The sequence below is a fragment of the Pseudorca crassidens genome, chromosome 20 (assembly GCF_039906515.1).
Source record: "Pseudorca crassidens isolate mPseCra1 chromosome 20, mPseCra1.hap1, whole genome shotgun sequence".
In the NCBI taxonomy this organism is placed as follows: domain Eukaryota; kingdom Metazoa; phylum Chordata; class Mammalia; order Artiodactyla; family Delphinidae; genus Pseudorca; species Pseudorca crassidens.
In genome coordinates, this window is record NC_090315.1 from 13310615 (window position 1) to 13330537 (window position 19923).

The 19923-nt window shown below is 46.8% G+C and overlaps 1 protein-coding gene across 10 annotated transcripts in view; it reads right to left on the minus strand.

The window, feature by feature from the left end:
- The window catches only part of HNRNPUL1 (heterogeneous nuclear ribonucleoprotein U like 1), a 36503-nt gene that overhangs the window by 13978 nt on the left and 2602 nt on the right, over positions 1-19923 (minus strand). For 5 of the 10 annotated variants that reach the window (XM_067721282.1, XM_067721280.1, XM_067721284.1 and 2 more), the window contains exons 2-8: positions 16394-16519; positions 14164-14320; positions 12151-12224; positions 10469-10608; positions 8331-8430; positions 6437-6549; positions 1103-1369 (exon numbers count right to left, since the gene is read on the minus strand). In XM_067721282.1, coding sequence (XP_067577383.1) covers positions 1103-1369; positions 6437-6549; positions 8331-8430; positions 10469-10608; positions 12151-12224; positions 14164-14320; positions 16394-16514 — 972 coding nt within the window. In that variant the 5' untranslated portion in view covers positions 16515-16519. The remainder of the gene's footprint in view (positions 1-1102; positions 1370-6436; positions 6550-8330; positions 8431-10468; positions 10609-12150; positions 12225-14163; positions 14321-16393; positions 16520-19923) is intronic. The other 5 variants (XM_067721286.1, XM_067721281.1, XM_067721288.1 and 2 more) reach the window with 1 other exon arrangement.

The following is a 19923-nucleotide window of genomic DNA, read 5'->3' on the forward strand; positions in this document are numbered from 1 at the left end:
CTGTGAACCAGAAACAGTGTATGGCATGGCAGCCTGGCATCACCCTGACTTGATGGTGACCGTGAGGGTGACTCTAAACCTCATGGCCACCTCTGGGAAATGGAAGCAGTAACAGCGTCTACCTCATAGTACTGTTGTTGGGATTCAAAGAGATGAGGGTTGTCAGACTCTCAGCAGAGGGCCTGCTCTTATGAGTATTTACATTTTTGTTTAGGCGGGATTCAGGGGCCTCTGAAAGGGAAAGGTCCACGGAATAGGCACAAGGAGTGGTATAACCTTCCCGGAGTCTCAGATGGGGACAGACTGTATGCATAAGGACGAGCATCATTTCTAATCAGTACGTTTACAATTTGGCAAACACTGGATGTAACCAAAATGCCCAAAAAGAGGAAAATAGTGAGGCTAATAACAATGAGTTTCAAAAGAGGTGTTCATGTGGTGGGACAAAGCTCACAAAATAACACTAAGTGAAAGGGCATGATATCAAAATGCTTACACCCTAAGATCTCAACTGTAAGTGTGTGTGTATAAATGGCACCTAGCACAGCAAAAGGCATAGGATAAGCTCCAAAACTTTCAAAGAAAACTTATTTGTGGCTGGTGGAATTAAAGGGAACTTTAATTTTCTTTATGTTTCTTAATTTTCTAGAATAAACACAAAATCACTTGTATATCAGAAAGAAACATTATTTGAGGACAAAGACCACCAGTACAGCTTCTGCAACCAAATCAGCTCTAAGTCCAGTTGCTGTTTTTGTTCTCGGAGAGCCTTGGATGGGAGCATGGAGCTACACAACCTCCTCCAAGGACTCGCTCACCAGGAAGTGCCTTCACACCCTCTTCCGCTGGGAGGAAAGCCTCCTTTTCCAAGATTCTGACCACACCCAAGGAGCAGTGTGGCAACTTCCTTTTGGAATCTTTCTGACATTTAGGTGTCTTACCTTGGCCCCTCCCTCCTTGGACTAAGTCACACACGCACAGCCCTCACCTCACTCTCACAGCAGCTTTCACCACACTCAGCTACTGAATGTCTCCCCTCTGTCTTGGCAGCAACGTGGCTCTGGAGAGGCGGCCACCAATTCAGGCTTCCAGGCCCACTCACCTCACACTCTGCCTTGCTCTTTGGTCCGACAGTGCCCCGGATTCGCTCACTCAGGGGAAGGTGCTGGATGAAGGTGAAGCCTGGCAGGACAGAACAGTAGGGCTCTGCCCTCTGCCCGAAGTTGAACTCCACTGCACAATTCTTCACCAGGACATGAGGGTAGAGGGCCTGACCCCCTAAGGCTTCCTTCTGGATTCGGAAGGCAATGCCCATCCACTTCCCATTTTTGGTGAAGGAAAGTTCCACGTCATTTCCACATTCAAAGTCCTAGGAAATAAAGCCAGAGAAAGATAACTGCCAATGTTCTGCTTAAGGCACTGGGAGGCACAAGTCAGAGCAGACGCAGGGAATGGAAACAGAGCTGGCCTCCCAGATTCAAGTGCGTCCCTCCTCAATGTACAGATGCATCGGGAAGCACCAGGGAACAGCTCAGACAACATGCAGCCCAAAGTCCTCCTTGCCCAAGACCCAAAAAGCTGGTGGATGTGAAGTGTGTAATTTTAGGAAGCTCCAAGTATTTGAGTCTTGTGCCTAGCCTGAGACAGAGGAAGGCAAAAGCAGTCCTGTCCATTCTCATCCCCAGCAGGTAACAGATGGAAAGAAAGCCACAGCAGGGCCTTTTAAGTCAGGCCCTGCTCTACACGTGCATTCATTTATATGCTCTTCTTGATGCTTATGTCTACAGTGATCTGGGCCTGACACAGCTCAGAGCCTAGTGGGGAATTAGACAAGGACACCATCCTAATTCAGTTAAGAGCACCTACACAGGAGCAAGATTCTCTGAGGAGGAAGTCAAGTCCTGAACAATAAACGGGAAGGAGCCAAGTCTGGGGTGAGAGGAGAGAGTCCTAAAGAGAAGTGTTGTTTGTGTACAAATCTGGCAGTGAGCGAACATAGGGTCAGACTGGCTGAAGCATAAAGGATTGGGGGTTGGGGGTTGGGGAGTGATTTCAGGTACAGCTGGAGAGCCAGGAAGGGACCATATTCTTTAATTCAACAGTTTATTGAGTCCTTACTGATCAGTTGAAGTTTAGTGGTTAAGATCCTGTTTTGGAAGGCAGGCTGCTTCAGCTCTACCATTTACTCCATCTTCAGTTTCCTTATCAAAGAAGAGGGGCCAGGAACTTCCCTGGTGGTCCAGTGGATAAGACTCTGAGCTCCCAATGCAGGGGGCCTGGGTTCGATCCCTGGTCAGGGAACTAGATTCCCACACACTCCAACTAAGAGCCCTCGCGCAGCAACAAAGATCCCGTGTGCCACAACTAAGACCCAGCATAAATAAATAAATAATTTTTAGTTATTAAAAAAAAAGAGGGGCCATGATAAGATTCCACACTGTATAGAGTTGTTCTGAGGATCTAACAGGTGAATGTGCTGACTACAGAGTGAGTGCATAATGAATGCGTGCTCTCATTCCAAGATGCCAGGCACTGCTCTGGGCTAAAGTGGTGGGGAGGAGACATGGTCCCTGTTCTCAGCGAGGGAGGGGCTCTCTGTTACCTCAGAAGTTCGAATTCGTGCTGACAGCAGCAGAGCAGAGCTCCTGACTTCTTTTGAATAGGGGAATGGCCTGGTCAAAACTGTGTTTCAGAAAGATCACTCTGGCTGCAGGGTAAAGGTTTACAATTAAGGGAGACTCAAAACTTGGGATCATACGGAAGACGGAAGCACAGGTCGGGTTCCTGACAGAAAAGTACAAGACGTGGTATTTCCTCCCTTTTGCATGCGGAGACCACCTTGGGACTTGCCCTTTGAGAAGCTGTGAAAGCCCCTTTCCCTAAGGAGCCTCCTCACTACCCTCCTCAGTGCTCACAGGGCACAGTTCTACACAGTCCTTTATATCTGTAAGTATCCGTAAGCACCCACACAGGTCGAGACCACGCAGGGCAGACATGCAAACATCTGTTGGACTAAATCCTGCCTCGATCCTCACAGCACAGTCCCTGCCATGTCTTCTCACCTGAGCAAGAGTGGCCCAGGTCACCTTTGCTCTACCGCGGAAATGAACAGCGTGGGGGTTAGCCTTCCTTACGTCCACCAGCTTCACTAAAGGAACTTACCATGTTGTACACAAACCAGCACCCTCAACTGACAAACCCACCACCGACGGCACCAACTGTCAAAGACGCAAGGGTAGCTGTGTCACTTCTGCAAAACCATTCCCGAGTGCCACACCAGGGCCTAAGGACCCAAAGTCCTTAAGCCTCGCATTATTCAAAGTGTGCCATTTTTGCAGCCTGAGGCTCCAAGTATTTTACTCCTTACGGTTTGCTGAAGTGAGTTACACTGTTCTCTCTACCTGGAAGGCCATTTTGTCCTTTCTGTTTTGTGAATGTTGAGAACTCAAGTTCTGACACAAATGTCCTCCCCACCAGTTCCTTCAGGTCATTGATTTTTCACACCCCTTCTAACCCTTCACTCTGAGTCTTTTAAAGTGATGGCATTCTTTAAACAAAGGAAACTGAACATAAAATCTTAAAAGTAGAAGTAAAAATGAACAGGCTGAAGCAAGAGTCAGGCCTAAAGTTCCAAACTGCCACACACTCACAGAACCTCACGCTCAGATGGGACAGTCTGGGGAACCCAGTCACACGCTGATGAAACATTAAATTGTTACAACCTCCCTGGAGTACAGTCTTGATGGTAGCTATCAAAAATTAAAAATACGGGCTTCCCTGGTGGCGCAGTGGTTGGGATTCCGCCTGCCGACGCAGGGGACGCGGGTTCGTGCCCCGGTCTGGGAAGATCCCATATGCCGCGGAGCGGCTGGGCCCGTGAGCCATGGCCGCTGAGCCTGCGCGTCTGGATGACTGTGCTCTGCAACTGGAGAGGCCACAACAGTGAAAGGCCCGCATACCGCAAAAAAAAAAAAAAAAAAAAAAAAAAAATTAAAAATACACCTTTGACTCAGAAGTTATACTTTCAGAGGTAAATATTACAACCATATTCCCACAAGAACGCAAAGATGTGCAAATTGCTCACACCAGCACTGCTAAATGTGCTCCAAAGGGAAAGTGGGAGAGACTAAATCACACAGGATATCCATGTATGGGAACACGAAAAGCCCTCCAAGATACTCTGATAAGTGGGAAAAAGATAAGCTGTCACTGCAGCACTGACTTCCAGCAAATAATTTTCAGGTCCACCGGGGAAACTGACACCTGCATCAGAATACTAGGCAGCTACTAAGTAAAAAGGTGAGAACTAACCAAATGTCCATTAATAGAGGATTGATTATATAAATATGGTAGATCAACACAATGACTATGGACTATATAAAAGAACAAAGAAATCCTCTGTGAAGCGATATATTAAAAAAAATAACTCTAAGATACATAGTTAAACAAAAAAAGATACAAAATAACATGTATAACATGCTACCTTTTGTGTAAAAGAAGAAAAATAACAATCATCTTTCTTGTATTTTTATAAAGAAATCCTGAATACCAGTGGGCTTATGTGTAGGGGAGGGCATATGTGAACCATGGGTGGAGTGGGAAGGTCTCAAGAAGACTTTATACCTTTCTGTATTTCTGGATATTTTTGGAAACCACAGGAATTTATTAACTATTCAACAATGTTTTAAATTGAGCTAGATCTAGACTATCTGTGCATACAGGGAAAGATAGCTGAGATTTACTTTTTTTTTTTTTAAGAGATTTACTTTTAAATGGAAAAAAAATGCAAGGTTTGGAACAATGTGCAGAATATAAACATGGTTAATTTTTAAGAAAACATGCTTTTTATTAAAAAGATAATGAGGTTGTGAAAGACAAAGGAAGATTGAGAAACTGTTTCAGACTAAAAAAGACATGACAACAGAATGCAATTTGTGATCCTGAACTAGAAACCAAATTGCTCTAAAGGATGTTGTTGGGACAGCTGACAAAATTTAAATGTGGACTATGGAGTGGGCAATAGCATTAAATCAATGTTAAATTTGATAACTGTACTGTGGTTAAGATAATAGCTCTATTCTTAAGAAATGTATGCTAAAGTATTAAGGAATAAAGACACAATGTAGGCAACCTACTCTCAAACAGGTCAGATAAAAATCATATACATATATGTACATATATTTGGGAAAAATGGTAAAGCAAATGTTAGAATCTGGACAGGGCTCTATGAGAATTCCATGGCTTTTCCTTAAGTTTGAAATTATTTCAAAGAGGGGAAAGGGCTTCCCTGGTGGCGCAGTGGTTGAGAGTCCGCCTGCCGATGCAGGGGACACGGGTTCGTGCCCCGGTCTCGGAAGATCCCACATGCCGCGGCGCGGCTGGGCCCGTGAGCTATGGCCGCTGAGCCTGCGCTATGCCCGGAGCCTGTGCTCCGCAACGGGAGAGGCCACAACAGTGAGAGGCCCGCGCACCGCAAAAAAAAAGAGGGGAAAAAAAAGAAAGAAAGAAAAAAAAAAAGTACCTGTGTACAAACATGAGGATGCAGAGGGAACAAAACCAAGAAGAAGCATCCACCTGGGTAGTCACTCCTCCCTGGGGCTTCACGGCACATTTTACAAACATTTAACTTCTAGTGATAATAGTGTTAAGTAGTATTTACTGAGCATTTATTATGTGCCAGACGTTGTTGTAAGTGCTTCTAATGGGTTAACTTAATGACTCCACATGAAATTCTAGAGTAGATGCAAACATTCTCATCGAGAAGAAACTGAAATACAGGGAGGGTAGTCCAGGGCTGTGAGAGGAAGAGCAGGGACTGGGTCTGGGTCTAGGGATTCTGGACCCAGAGGCAACAGCCACACTCCACAGCACTGTGAGTGCTGGTCACTGTTCTTGGGGACTGAAGTTCAGTAGCAGTTCAGGCATCCTCTATCTTGTTCTGCTTTGCATCCATCCCCACCGTCCTCAAAGGCAACGCACTATTGGAAGCCTGGCTTAACCAATGTGAGGTGAAGGAAGGAAGAAGTTTTGGGATGAGATGATGCTAAAGTGGGAAAAGAGCCAACATCACTGCCTTTGAGAATGGATAGGCTATTCTGTAGCAAAGGAAGATAAGAAATTCCTGAGTCTGTTTAGAAAATGTAACTCTGGTATGTAGGAAGGGAGGAAGGTTGTGCACACCTGACATCCCCAAACTTCTTCAGGGTTGCCACCTGACGGCTTTGCACAAAAGACCTGAAGGGGTAGAATGGGAGAATTTTGCACAAAATGACTGCAAACATTCCAGTGCGTCAAAGAGAGACAAAGAGGTATGGCGAGAGTGGCTGGACACAGGGCAGACAATGGACAGAGGTATTCTGAAAAAGAAAAGTCTGCAGGTTGACCTGACAGGACCAACATTTGGTTCTGCCAACTCCCACAGGCTGCCAGCACTCACCGCAAAGCAGCCAATCACATCATTCTCTGCAAACTTGTCTCCGTAGTTTTCAAACCGGCTACTGGTGGACTTCTTCCCAGTGCCTCCATAGCCATAGGAGAAAGGCTCTTCGCCTGATGGAAGAAACAGGCAAAGGCAGGTTAAACCTGCGATGGTCACAACAGCCTTTATGGCTGTCATGTAGTTTTAAATTAAAAAATCATTTTCTTTACTAGTTTTACTAATCAGATGCTTTTGGCGGGGAAGGTAAGAAAGGTTCCGTTGAAAGGAAGCCCCTCATTATGCAGAACTTCTGAGGGCTTGATGGCTTTAGATGTTAAGTCTGGGAGTAGGAGCTGAACTGAACTGCTTTGCACAGAAGGGAGAATTTGGAAAAATAAAGGGAGGAGGGAAGAGAGGAGCTGGGATAGAGGAAGGTTGTATGCTGAGATGCATCCCTTTGCTGTGACATTCAATATTCAGTTAAGTCTCCTAATGGCGTCAATTTTTGGTGCCAATGAGTTTTGGTCAGAAATCAGTAAAAGGATTTTGCTTCTGCAGACCATAAGGTCTAATACCTAGGAAAGGTACTGGATTGTCTTAGGCTACAGAACTGGGTGCTGATGCAATATGACTGAGACCCCAGGGGCCCTGGCTGACATCTGGGTTATAGAGAGATCCTAGGCCAGGAACCCAAGGCGCATCCTGCCAGTAAAGCAGGAGCCAACAGCATGAACTCCAGGCCCAGTTCTAGTATGAATCAGCTGTGTAACCTTGGACATCTGCTCCACTGTTCTGGGCTTTGTATCTTTATCTCTATCAACTACTTTCCACTTATACCTCAAAAGTGAAAGAAAGATAAAAGGAGATGACACATGAGTCTTAAATAAAAACTGCTAATACGTATCAAAATGAAAAGTGTTCACTGTTTTTAACCTAGCACTTCTACTTTTAAAGATCAGACTAATTACACACAAGGGCAGCTCAAGTGTTTAACAGCAAAAATTTGCAATCAACTTAAATGACCTACAAAACATTGATAAATAAGTGATACAACTGTAAAGTGAAAAATTATGCAGTGGTCAAAAAAGCTATGCTTATTTACAAAAATATACCCATGGATATTAAGTGGGAAAAAGCAATCAGGTTACAGTAGTCCGTATAATGTGCCCCATCTGAGAAACACAAAGGACAAAACACAAACTGTCTGGAAGGCTACAGATGAAAATGTTAACACTGGTTGTTATCTCACAGGTTTAGAAGGATTTTCATTTTTCTCCTCTGTAATGGCCTGAATTTTCACAAGGAGCACACATTATTTTCATTTTTTTCTTTACACATTATTTTCATAATCAGAATGTTTTTATGACCAAGGAAGAAGGTTCTCAGCATTGGTCACTGAAATCAGTCACTTGGGGTCAGAAGGTCACTGAGGCCTGGGGTTCTGTGAAAATTCAAAACCTCTCAAGGCAGCCCCTGCCCCTCTCCACCAGCCAGCCCTGGCCCCATTGGTCTCTGCTTTCTCTTTTACTCTGGGTTAAGCTCTGGACAGAAAATTCCAGATAGGACTTAATGGGACTTGAGGAACTTATTACTTTCAGCTTGGTTTGAGAACAGGAGACAACTGGTCTTTTTTTTAAGAAAGGGAACAGTTTTCTAAAGAGGACTTTGGACCCTCTCCTTAAAGATGCAGGATAAATTTTTGTAGAAAAGTTGTTATCACTGTGGTCCTGCCAACTGAATCCTGTATGTCTGAAGATGGGAGGCGGCACAAGCCTAATCCTTGTTGTCTGTTCCATCCCAGGGTGGTTCTGTTCTGGGTCCAATGCGGGAAAGAGAAACTTAGGAAGCTTGAGAATCCAGGGACAGAGGCACCCGCTCTACTCTCTGGATTGCTTGGCTGACCTCCTCTTACCTAGCTGAGTGCTGCAGGAGTCCAGGGACCAACCAATACGGACAACGTGTGGGTCGGGCTCTGTAGATGGAAGGTGCTTCACAGAGATTTCCTCATTGATCTGGGAACAGAGAACAAGAGGGCTCAGAAGTGATTCTCTGGAGGCTGATGGGTTACGAGGCAATACAGGAGGGAAGTGCACAGATGTTAAAAAAAACAAACAAGCAAACAAACAAACAAACAAACAAAGCAGCAGGCTTTTGCTGCTGGGGAAAAGGTATCTACACTGCTCTGAAGGGCCTGTTGTACTGAAACCAGGGCCTCTAAAGGGCTTAGGAGAGTTCAGGGCCACAGAGAAGGGAATTTCAGAACCAGTTATGTTTTAGTTTTAACACTTGCTGCAGGGGAAACAGGGACTCTCATAACATTTGGTGTAGAAACATAAACTGGTACAATGTCTTTGGAGGGCAACTTAGCAGTCTTTATTAACTATAAATGCACATGCTCTATAACCAAGCAATTCAACTTCCAGTTTATCCTATAGATACATACACCCAAAAATATTCAGTGAGGCAGTGTTTATGTTGAAAAGGGAGGGAGGCAGGGAGGGAGAAAGCAAGTAGAAACCACCTATAAGGCACTGGTCACATTATGGCACATTCCTGCCACAGAATATGATGCAGCGGTTAAAAAGAATGAGGCAGGGCTGATACAATGGGGTATGGGAAAATGTCCAAGACACAGTATTAAGTAAAAGCAGCAGAAAGAATAAAAGGTGCCTTCTGGGGACTTCGCTGGTGGCGCAGTCTGCCTGCCAATGCAGGGGACACAGGTTCGATCCCTGGTCCGGGAAGGTCTCACATGCCGCGGAGCAACTAAGCCCGTGCGCCACAACTACTGAGCCTGCACTCTAGAGCCCGCGAGTCACAACTACGGGAGCCCACGTGCCACAACTACTGGAGCCCACGTGCCTAGAGCCCCTGCTCTGCAACAAGGGAAGCCACCGCAATGAGAAGCCCGTGCACCGCAACTAAGAGTAGCCCCTGCTCGCCGCAACAAGAGAAAGCCTGCATGCAGCAATGAAGACCCAATGCAGCCAAAAATAAATAAAAATTAAAAAGAAAAAAAAAGGTATCTTCTGACTTAAACTTTAATTAAATCAGAGGTTAGACTGTCTAATAACCAATATCTATCTGCATTAGATTGTGGCTTTCAGAAAGTTACCCTATGTCACTGACTTTTGCACACACATCTTTCACATTTTAACATCTCCAAAGTCAGGATATATCTTACAATTGATGTGTGAAAGCCCCGTCAGTATAATTGGCAGTGTTTCTCTACGAGCAGCACAAAACAATGCACAACTTAGAATCAACGTCTTAGCCAAGCAAATACGATAACCCTTGGTCTTAGCTTCCACCTCTAAAAACAGTATGTATTTCATGATGATACTGTGAGGATTAATAGAGATATCCATGAAAAGAACTTGGCACTGTATCTAACACATGCAATGTGTTTTGTAAGTATTACCTATCATAAATAAGTTTGGATATGCAAAGGATACACAAGAAATTGTTAACACATAAGGTATCTTTGGAGGGTAGGACGGGGATTGGGAGGATGTGAGTATAACTCTGGTTTTCACCCTATAGTCTTTTATGCTTTCTGAACTTTATTAAACACGAGCACATATTATTTTCATAAACATAACCGGACGTGGAACTGTGGAGAGATGATGGTAGAGGATGACCTGATGGCAGAACCTTTCTTTTTCTTGCTCTTCCCTGTCCTCCCTTTAATTGGTGATGAGCAATTCTTTCTAGCTCACTGTTTTTCCAAACAACTCCTTTTCCTAGTTCTACAAGTATGTCATCCTTAGAATGGTTGGCTATACAATACCTGGGTCAAACCCCATCAAGGGAAAATCTGTTTGAAGAAGCAATGTATGGTCAGCCTGCTTTCCCCATATATTATTTAGCAATGACATAGTTCTTCTCAGTTCATTTTACTTTTTTTTTTTTTTTTTTTTGCTGGGACACAGTCTATGCTCAATCAAATCTCTTTTGCAATCATGGCTCTGACCAAGGTGGTTGGTGACAGGTTATTCCAAAGGATGGACCTATTTTCTGTCCCTATCCCGTCTGGTTGCTCCCACTCACCTTCATCTCAAAGCACACACGGCCCCTTCTGACCCCATAGCTGGCGCGGGCTCCTGACCACAGGTATGCAAAACCTTCAATTGTGAGTGGGTAGCCACTACTCCGGTCTCGGGCCACCTTGAAGTGGAGGTCGCAGTTATCTGTGGAGGAAAAAGCCTGTATTTGGCTGATGTTTTAATGGTCCCGAGAGGGACAGGCACAGGCAGAGGTAAGTTCCCCAAGAGTGTTAACCAGGAGTACACAAGCTGACACATCACGGGGGCAGGTTCATGAGAAGCCAGCCGCATCGCCTAACCAGTCTCCCTTTTAGCACAAAGGCCCTGGACTACTGCAAACTGGCCTGCACAGGATGAAAACAGCCACTTTACATAGGAACGAGGGTTTTTCACCTGGCTGAGGTCCCAGGATGGCTGTCGGGGGCGCCCCTGGAAATAATACACACATGCTTCTGATGGGGATGTACACTTGCTAGGGAGAGGGTCCATATTCTTACCAGTTTCAAGGGATTTTAGAATTTAAAAAGGTTAATCCCCACTGCCATACACTTCAACCATCTCCCATGCTACCTCTATTAGTGTGGAAGCCAGACTCCTGCTGCCAACAGCTGCACAAACATCTGACCCTGATCCACACCCACCACCCAGGACCACTGTCAGGTGCACCACAGACTCCCACCTCCTCAAGTGGGCCTAGGACTCTGCTGCTCGGACTCTCCCCCGTCTTCAAGTCTTTTCTGACCATCTCGTCCAGTAGGCTCTCTCCTTTCTCTAAAGGCTGAGTGCCATGGTCTGTACAACTGGCATTTGATCAGATGCTGCTTCAGGGACCACCGCCACCCAATACTTTAAAAAATGTTTAGCTTTACTCTGGGTATATGTCTTTGAGATCTTGCGATAGAAGGGACTGTGTACGAGATGTCTTTATCTCTTCCAAAGCATGTAGCCACTGGTCTATAAACATGAGCTTCGTAAAGAAGTACACGAATGAACTTCTGTTAACTTTCCGCTCTGTTGAAAAGTGCAGCCCTCAGACTTGATTGGGCTTCTGGGTGTGTTTAAAAATTCGGATTCACAGGCTCTACCACTTAGAATTTGTCTTAGGAGGTCTGAGGAGGGACAGGACCTTTATATTCATTCCCCCAAGTGTTTAGATGCACAGTCAAGGGGAAAACCACTTATCCAGAGGAAAGAAAACTGAACTGGAGGACAGACCAGGTTAATGCCTGAGAAGACAAAACGGCATTGGTTTCACCAGGAACGTGAGCAGCTGATGGAAACTGGGGAAACGGCCGTCAAAGAGTTAAGTTTCCCCAGCAGCACTCAGGTTCCCTTCCCGCTTAAATGACAACCCTCCGTGTTTACAGGGTGCTAGGGTTTTCCAACTTGCTCTGGTATCCACTCTCTGATGAATGTCACTCAAAGTCCTCTGAGGTATTAGGGCAGGATTATTCCTCCCTGAAGAGAAGCTCAGAGAAGTAGAATGACTTGCCCAGAATCTCACAGTTAGAGCTGAGAGCAGATCTTCTGTCTCCAAACCAGCACCCTCATTCTAGAGCTCTGCTGTTTCTCACATCTGAACTAACACTGGCTCTGGATGGTGCCGGGCAGGAATTCTGTGAAGGTTAAGGCAACCTCCCAATACTGAGTGGAAGGCAGTATCAAACAGGCATTCCAAAGACTCACATGTGTCGATGGCAACAAGGGTGTCATCAAAGTCATCTTCATCCTCTTCAGCGGGAGGCTGAGGAGAGCGGCCCCTGTGTCATAAAGAGGTATTACGTTACATGAAAACGGACAGACAAGGGAAGAAGGGAACTGAAGGTTCTGCTTGAATTTACAAGTGGCCTCCAAGCTGCTTCCTGGATTTCAAGTTCTTGCCACAGAGGTTAGCAAAAGAACTCTGGAACCTTATATCCTTGCAGTAAGAGCAATGACTGTTAACTCCTAGGGCAGGGTCAGGGACTGAAGAGGGCCGGCTCTGCTAACGAGGGCCATCGGCATCATTTAGGAAGCTTTTCCAAGAAGACTCTTCTCTCACACCCCCAGATTCTGATCCACCCCTTTACACGCTGAGAATTACCTCCATGCTGAACTCTGGGAGCCTATGGTAGCCCAAAGAGTACTGGGCCAGGAGTGGGAATCTGTAAGAATTTAGATAAACCTTTTATTACAATTTGTCCATATTCCAGGCTTCCTAAAACTCCACATCTGAAAGGATTTGAAATGAACCATTTTTTTCAGTCTCTTTCTCTCTAAAAGTGTCCTAGGGCTTCCCTGGTGGCGCAGTGGTTGAGAGTCCGCCTGCTAGTGCAGGGGACGCGGGTTCGTGCCCCGGTCCGGGAAGATCCCACATGTCGCGGAACGGCTGGGCCCACGAGCCATGGCCGCTGAGCCTGCGCGTCCGGAGCCCGTGCTCCGCAATGGGAGAGGCCACGACAGTGAGAGGCCCGCGTACAGAAAAAAAAAAAAAAAAAAGTGTCCTAAATTATGAACAAGAGTCCCTCCTACCAAAATACTAAAAGGGACTATGTGAAAATACTGGTGGTTTCCAACATATGGGAATAAGGGAAAGGGGTGGAAGTGTGGAGTCTAATGTTCAGCGTCCTGCCTGAGCCAGGCTGGATGACCTCAGTCCACCATATGCTCAGACCAGGTACACTGTGCCCATCTAGTTCCTGGCACTCCCCCAGCAGCAGGCTTGCCTCTGGTGGAGTGCCCTTCTTACCCTGCCAGTCCAAGGCTAGCACAGAGCCTGGTAGGAAGAAAGAGATCATCACATGGTAGGTCTATCCTAGGAAGCTTTCTCTGTCACCCCTGGATGAAAGCAAGTGCTCTTCCTCTGCCCTCCATCAGCAAGTAGCTCTAGGCCTCTGTTCTATGGGGGGTAGTAGGAGAAACTCATAAGAGGTGGGTTCCATCTCTTGACTTCAGTCACAGTCATGAGACCCAGGCCCTGTCTTAAACAGTCACAAGCTAATTAGAGGATGGACTCCACCAGATAGGAAATAAAATGTGTCAGATGACCAGCCAAGATGAATAGAGAAGGAGTGATCATTCCTAGTTTCCCTGATCGGAAAAGGCTTCACACAGGAGCTGAAGGAGGGAAGGAGGAAGGGGTAGGTCTGGGCCTGGGGATGAAGGGAGGGGGAAGGCTTGTCAGGGAAGGGAAAAGGAAATGACCAGGGGGAGGCCACTCCCACCCATGAGCTCCTGACCCTCACACAAAACCCACTGTCCAAATCACCTGTGCCTCCACGGACTATCCCAACGGCGGGCACGTGTGAAAGCACTACGAGGGCTGATAATGAATGAATGAACAGATGGATGGAAGGGGTGTGTTTCGGAGTAGGTCAGGAAATAAATCTTTCTTTCAACTGAGGGATATCAAGCAACCATTAAGAACAGAACACTGTGCTGGACTGCAGGGCAGTGGGGCAAAGGACTGAAAAGGCAGGCTGGCATCTCACATGTGTTTGAACTTTACCCTGAAAGTAATGGGAAGGGAAGAACTGAGGGAAGAACCAAATATTTAGGAAAGTTGAATCTGGTAGTGAGTGCAGGAAGAACTGGGGGAGAGTGTGAGGGAGGGAGAACTCTGCTCTGCCCCTCCGGGCTAGTACGAAGGTCCCAGTGGGCACCAGGCTACAGACATAGAAACCTACCGGAAAAAGGGTGACCACTGCCTCACAGACCCACCTCCTATCCTCTCGGTGCTCGAAATACCCCCGTCCCCGGTTTTCTTCGTAAGGCCTCTTGCGACTCTGGAACTGCTGTCTGTCTGGTTTGAGTTGAGATGCTTCGGGCGGGAGGAAGCTGGTGGGTGCTTCTTGCTTCATCTCTGTCTTCACTTCTACTGTCAGGACAAATCCAGATGGTCAAGACACTCAGAAACTCCTCAGCTATCACTTTTCTTGTCCCCTTTACCTCAGGAGATACTGGAAGGATCCTGACTATGGTGATGAGGTCTGGGCACAGGCAGCTTGCTGAGTTCAACAGAAGCCTGCTGAGGGAGCCAAGACGGCTGTCCTGGAGAACAGGGCTAGAATAAAGGGAGGCTGGGGATGGCCATCCAGGCACATCAGCACCAGCAGTTGATGGGGTAACAGATGTCAGTCAGATAACTCTCAGGCTTCGTGGGGAGGGAGAGGGGACTTCAGCACTAAACAAGGACAAGCTCGCTAAGGGCCTACCTAAAGGCGAATGACTGCCTTGGCTATCTTGCCAAAGGCCCCATGAAAGTTGGCAGCTACCTTGGCCTGCACCAAGTGGGAGGGAGCCCCCAAAACTTCTAAGATTCCACAGTTCCACATTCTCTAATTTCTCCTCCCTAAGAATCTCTTCACTTCAATTCTTACAAAGTTTCTTCAGTCTAACAATGGAGGGGAGAAAGTCAATTCAACAGCGTTGTGGTCCCACAGCTAACTCTACCGGCTTTAATCACTCTATGACAAAGCCCAGAATCATTCCAGAAGGGAGGGTCTGCAGTTAAGCCAGCCCACAGGTGTGATGGCCTCATTAAGTCACACCACAAATAGGAAGTCAGGATGGGATGACATGCTGTGGACCACAGGAAATCCCAGTCTCGGGCAGACTTCAAGAATCCGTGCCTACCAAGAGAAACCCGTGGACTCAGTCTAGTCTCATCTAGAGAAACCCGTGGATTCAGTCTGGCCTCATCTAGAGAAACCCGTGGACTCAGTCTAGCCTCGCCTCTCTCACAGCATCTACGGATGCCGTGGATCACTCACATCTACACACTTCAGCATTCAACTCAAGACCACCTTGGGTCACTCCCTGGCTTTGGCATGCAGACCAAACCTCTCAGAGAAGGCTCCTCGCTTGCTAGGGCAGAGATGGTGCTCACTCACCTGAAGAGAACTTCCATGGTTCCCAGCACAGAGCTGGGCTCACAGGAGGCCTTGATAAATGTCTGCACGGAAAATACTCTCCTTGGGCCAAATGATCCCACAAGTCTCACAGAGCCTGACACAAATCTACGGTTTAACCTACATTCATTAAAATCCTGAGCCACCCACAAGAAATGTCTGCGGATTTCACTTTGTGGATGAACCAGAATGGAATCAGAACCAGCTAGATTCACTAAGAAAAGGCACTGGGGCCACAGCACAGTGAAAGGAGCACAAGAGTGGGAGCCAGTCCTGGCTCTGTCATTACTCAACGGTAGGACTCTGCTTCCCCAATACTAGGACACTACTGGTGAGGAGTGCTGCTTACTGACCAAGAGCAATGGCCCAGAAGCCAGTTTCCTGGTTCCAGCCCCGGCCCTGCCACCTCCCCCATCTGTAAAATTGGGAGACAGCTACATTACAATTGTGTTTCCCAAACTGGCACTACAGGGAACTTTTTTCTACAAAGACACATTTACATGTTTGGGAAATCCTGGGTTTAAACAATGTGACACAGAGCTTTCCCCAATCCAGGACTTCTCAGCATCTTTAATGCTCTAATGAGCACAGTGACTCTCCCAGAGGCGGTATAGAATACGCTCCATTTTTCAGATGTGTTTGTCCAAGGAACCTTTTCCTGAGAAGTCCCTAATAATATCTCCTGGAAAGATATTCTTCAGAACATGGGAAACACTGGACTAGATTTAGAAGGTCCTTTCTGGCTTCCACATTCTAAGATTCTAAGTAAGACTCAAATACTGGCCTCTAGGTCTCAACTCTCTAGGATGTTGGTACTAACATCTGAAAACATACCTTGAAGACTCCCCTCTCCTAACACTTGGGAGTGGGACTAAGTTCTTTCCTTCAAAAAGACCTTGCCAGAGTGACAAAGCCCAAGTGGAATGCCCAAGAGAAAGATGCAAAGTCTCTGGGAAGATAGGCACTAGGCAGAAGGTAAGGGCTACCCACACATAGATTCTATTTCCTTCAAGAGAGAGAGATCATGTGCGTTTTCCTACCTGGGCGATAGGCCTGCTGCTGCTGGTCCATTTCCAGCGTTCTCCTCTCGTAGCCTGACTCGTTCTCTTTCTTGATGACCTGTGTCTCATAGAATTGGTTCTGCATGGTAATATTGTCCATGACATCTTAAAACAAAAAATGGCCAGTTAGAAGGGTGTTTCTTGGGACTAGAGGTAGCTTTTTAATGCAAAACGACACCATCCCCACTGGGGACAATTAGTCTGCCAGAGGCTAAAAGGTGTGATAACACCCTCAGATGGAAACCCACCTGGGAAATCAGGGGCCCCAGCTGCCTGAGGACATGCTTTCTTACCCCTCAAAAGGTTGGAGATCTATCTGTGATTGGGTTCTACAGAATCCCAACATACAAAACCAAATGAAGCAGAACTGCTCTGGTTGAAGCAAGGAGATGGGAGAGTCAGAGAAGGGGTCCAGCTTGACCTCACCCTCTAAGTCCCCACTAGGGTGGGGGGTAACTCCACAGACACCTGGGATTCCATGGAGCACAGTTTAAAAATTACCAGCCTAGCTGTTCTCTGATGTGGTATAATGCTTAGAGAGTTACCTTTAGGGTACAACCTTAAAAACTGTTCAGAGCACAAACCAGTCCTCTGTCCGACCCAATTCACTATTCCCACCTGCATAGCCAACCCTCTTTAAGAATCACTTCCACCCTGCAATAACTGTAAAGACCAGGGGTAACCATCTCAGTTGAAGAGGAAATGGGGGAGGAAGGAAAGGAACTGTTAAGAAAACAGGAGTCATGATAATAGTGGCCTTCAGACTCATTAGGGATAAATCCTAAAATATTTGGAGTTAGGTGGGAAGGGTTCCAGGAAGGTGTCTTGTGGGTCCAGGACCAACTCAACTGAAGGGTGGCAAGAATAACAATATCAGGGAATTCCCTGGAGGTCCAGTGTTTAGGACTCGGCACTTTCACTGCCAGGGCCAGGGTTCAATCCCTGGTTGGGGAACTAAGATCCCGCAAACTATGCGGCACAGCCAAAAAAACAAGAAAGAAAGAAAGAAAGAAAGAAAGGAAGGAAGAAAGAAAGAAAGAAAGGAAAGAAAGGAAAGAAAGAAAGGAAGGAAGAGAGGAAGGAAGAAAGGAAGGAAGAAAGAAAGGAAAGAAAGAAAGGAAGGAAGAGAGGAAGGAAGAAAGGAAGGAAGAAAGAAAGGAAGGAAGGAAGAAAGAAAAGAAGAAAGGAAGAAAGGAAGAAAGAAAGAAAGAAAGAAAGGAAAAAGAATAATAACATCAACTATTTATGGAGTACATACTACATACCAGATGCTGGGATACAGCTGAGAATAAGCTTGCCCCACTAAAACCTTCAGTTTAGTAAGACAGACACACGTTAAACAAATACGTAAGCACAAAAATTATGATTGGGTTAAGGGCTATGAAGAAGTACCAGGGGCTAAGATCAGGGACCCGGAAAGTAAGAGATAAGCCTTGACTCAAAGGATACATAGGTGATGATAATTCAGTGACGAGAACGGAGAAAACATTCCTGGGGTTGGGATGACACATGTGAGAGCTCAGAGGTGGAACTAAAACCTGAAACTCCCTCAAGAACCTTGTAGGCAAATCCAGAGGGAACTCTGGAAACCTAGGGTTAGTAGTAAGCAGGTTCTCCACCCCAGGGGCAAGCTTTGCTAGGTGCCTCCAGAGCCCTACTAGTGGCTGTGCCAGGACTAGTGAGGCAGAACCACAGGGAAGGGCAGACTACTCTGCTGCTTGCTAACTGATTGGATCCTTTCTCAGAGGACAAATATATCTGGGCACAAACCAGGTGCGGCCAAAGGGAGGAAAGTCACAGATCACGTGGTCTGCTACAGGTCTGTTTACCAGGGTTGAAGGAAGGGTTGGAGGGGGGCATAAAAAGGGACCCAAAGGATTTTGTTGTAAGGGGTAGGGGAGAAAGGAAGACACAGAATAACTCCTTAATTAGAACACAAGGGACCCTTTCAAACCACTTTCTTTCTTCCAGGCTCCAAGCACAGTGTTCTTCTCGCCACGGAAGCCTCACATCTCTCTTTCTGAGAATCTCCTGTGCTCACAGAGGAAGCCTTGCTCAGAGAAGCTATGGTTCTGGGGCCCTTCTCCGCTCTCTAAAACATCCACCTCCTAATAATAGACAGGTCCAGTGCTAAGCCCCTTATGAACGTAATCACATTCATAACAACCCTGGGGGGTGGGGACACTATTATTATCCCAATTTTACACACAAGGGAACCAGGGCTCACAGAGGTGAAGTGACTTGCCCAAGACAAAATCTGAGTCTAGAGTCTATGCTCCAAAGCACAGCACTTTTCTTTGGAACCACCTCCAGCCATTGGCCCTTCTTCCTAGCATTCCTGCCAGGGTCTCGCCTGCCCTAGGCAGGCACACTGGGCCACTCCTTCCTTCCTTCACAGGTCTCTGCAATGGGAAGTACTTTTCCCAGCATCTGAGTCCTAGACAATCGCTCTCCACCCCAAATCTACCCTCAGATTGCCCTGCTCCAGGAGATTCCATCTCTCTTCAACAAGTAAATACCCAATGCCAACCCCAAATCCAGTCTCTTCTCTGACCCCCTTGCTCTCCCCATTTCCTTAGCCCTATGGCTGAGAATACCCTCTTTTCAGAGAAATAACACAAACTCTGAACGCCAGAGTCCTTTCTACTTACTCTTCAACCTCTCCGATCCCTGTCCTGCTAGAAAGCCACCCTTTTCTAACTCCAGATTTAGTCCCTCCCATACCGGGGTCACCTCCCTTCAGAAAGTAACAGATCTACTCCATCCCCTCTCCTTCAGAGTCACACCTTCTGGCTGATGCACAGGTTCCCAGCTACCCCTTGAGGCCCCTCCAATCCCTGGGCACAAAAATAACTGCTTCTGGGGACCAAGGAGCCCTCCTGTGGAGATGCTCAGCCCCAGAAACACTCCCCCCTACTCCACCCTGAGGTCCCCAGCCAAGTCAACAGGTTTTCTTTCACCCTCCACGTGCTACACACTCTCTCCTCCCCTATATTTGACAGACCAGCTACACACTCCTGTGCTGGACACAAGGATCCTCTATCCCCTAGATACTCCATCGAGTATCTACTTGTTATCTACCCCACCCACCCCCAGCTACCCTTGTTCTCCAAACATCCCATACTGTTAATCTAAGACCATTCAGCAGTAGCCACTGCGTTATTTGTTCTCAGAGCCTTCCCAGCTCTAGCCCTCCAGGTCCCTCACCCAGTGAAGCATCCTTCTCTCCTCCACCAGCTTCTGGACACCAAGGTTCCATATACCTCCTCTATAAGTCAACCAGAAGGCCCCCAGATTGCCAGCATCAAATGCCCAGGTTCCCCATGCCTCAAGGTTGGCCTTTCAGCCCCGGATCTGAGTCCCCTAGGCCATCCTCAGCCAGATGGAAGTCCCCCCTAGTACAATCACGTGGTGGTCTCCCACATCCCCTAAGTGCTCCCCAGTCAAACACCAGAACACACAGTCCATCAGACCCTCCCCGGTCAGACACCAGCACTCCATTTTAAGCA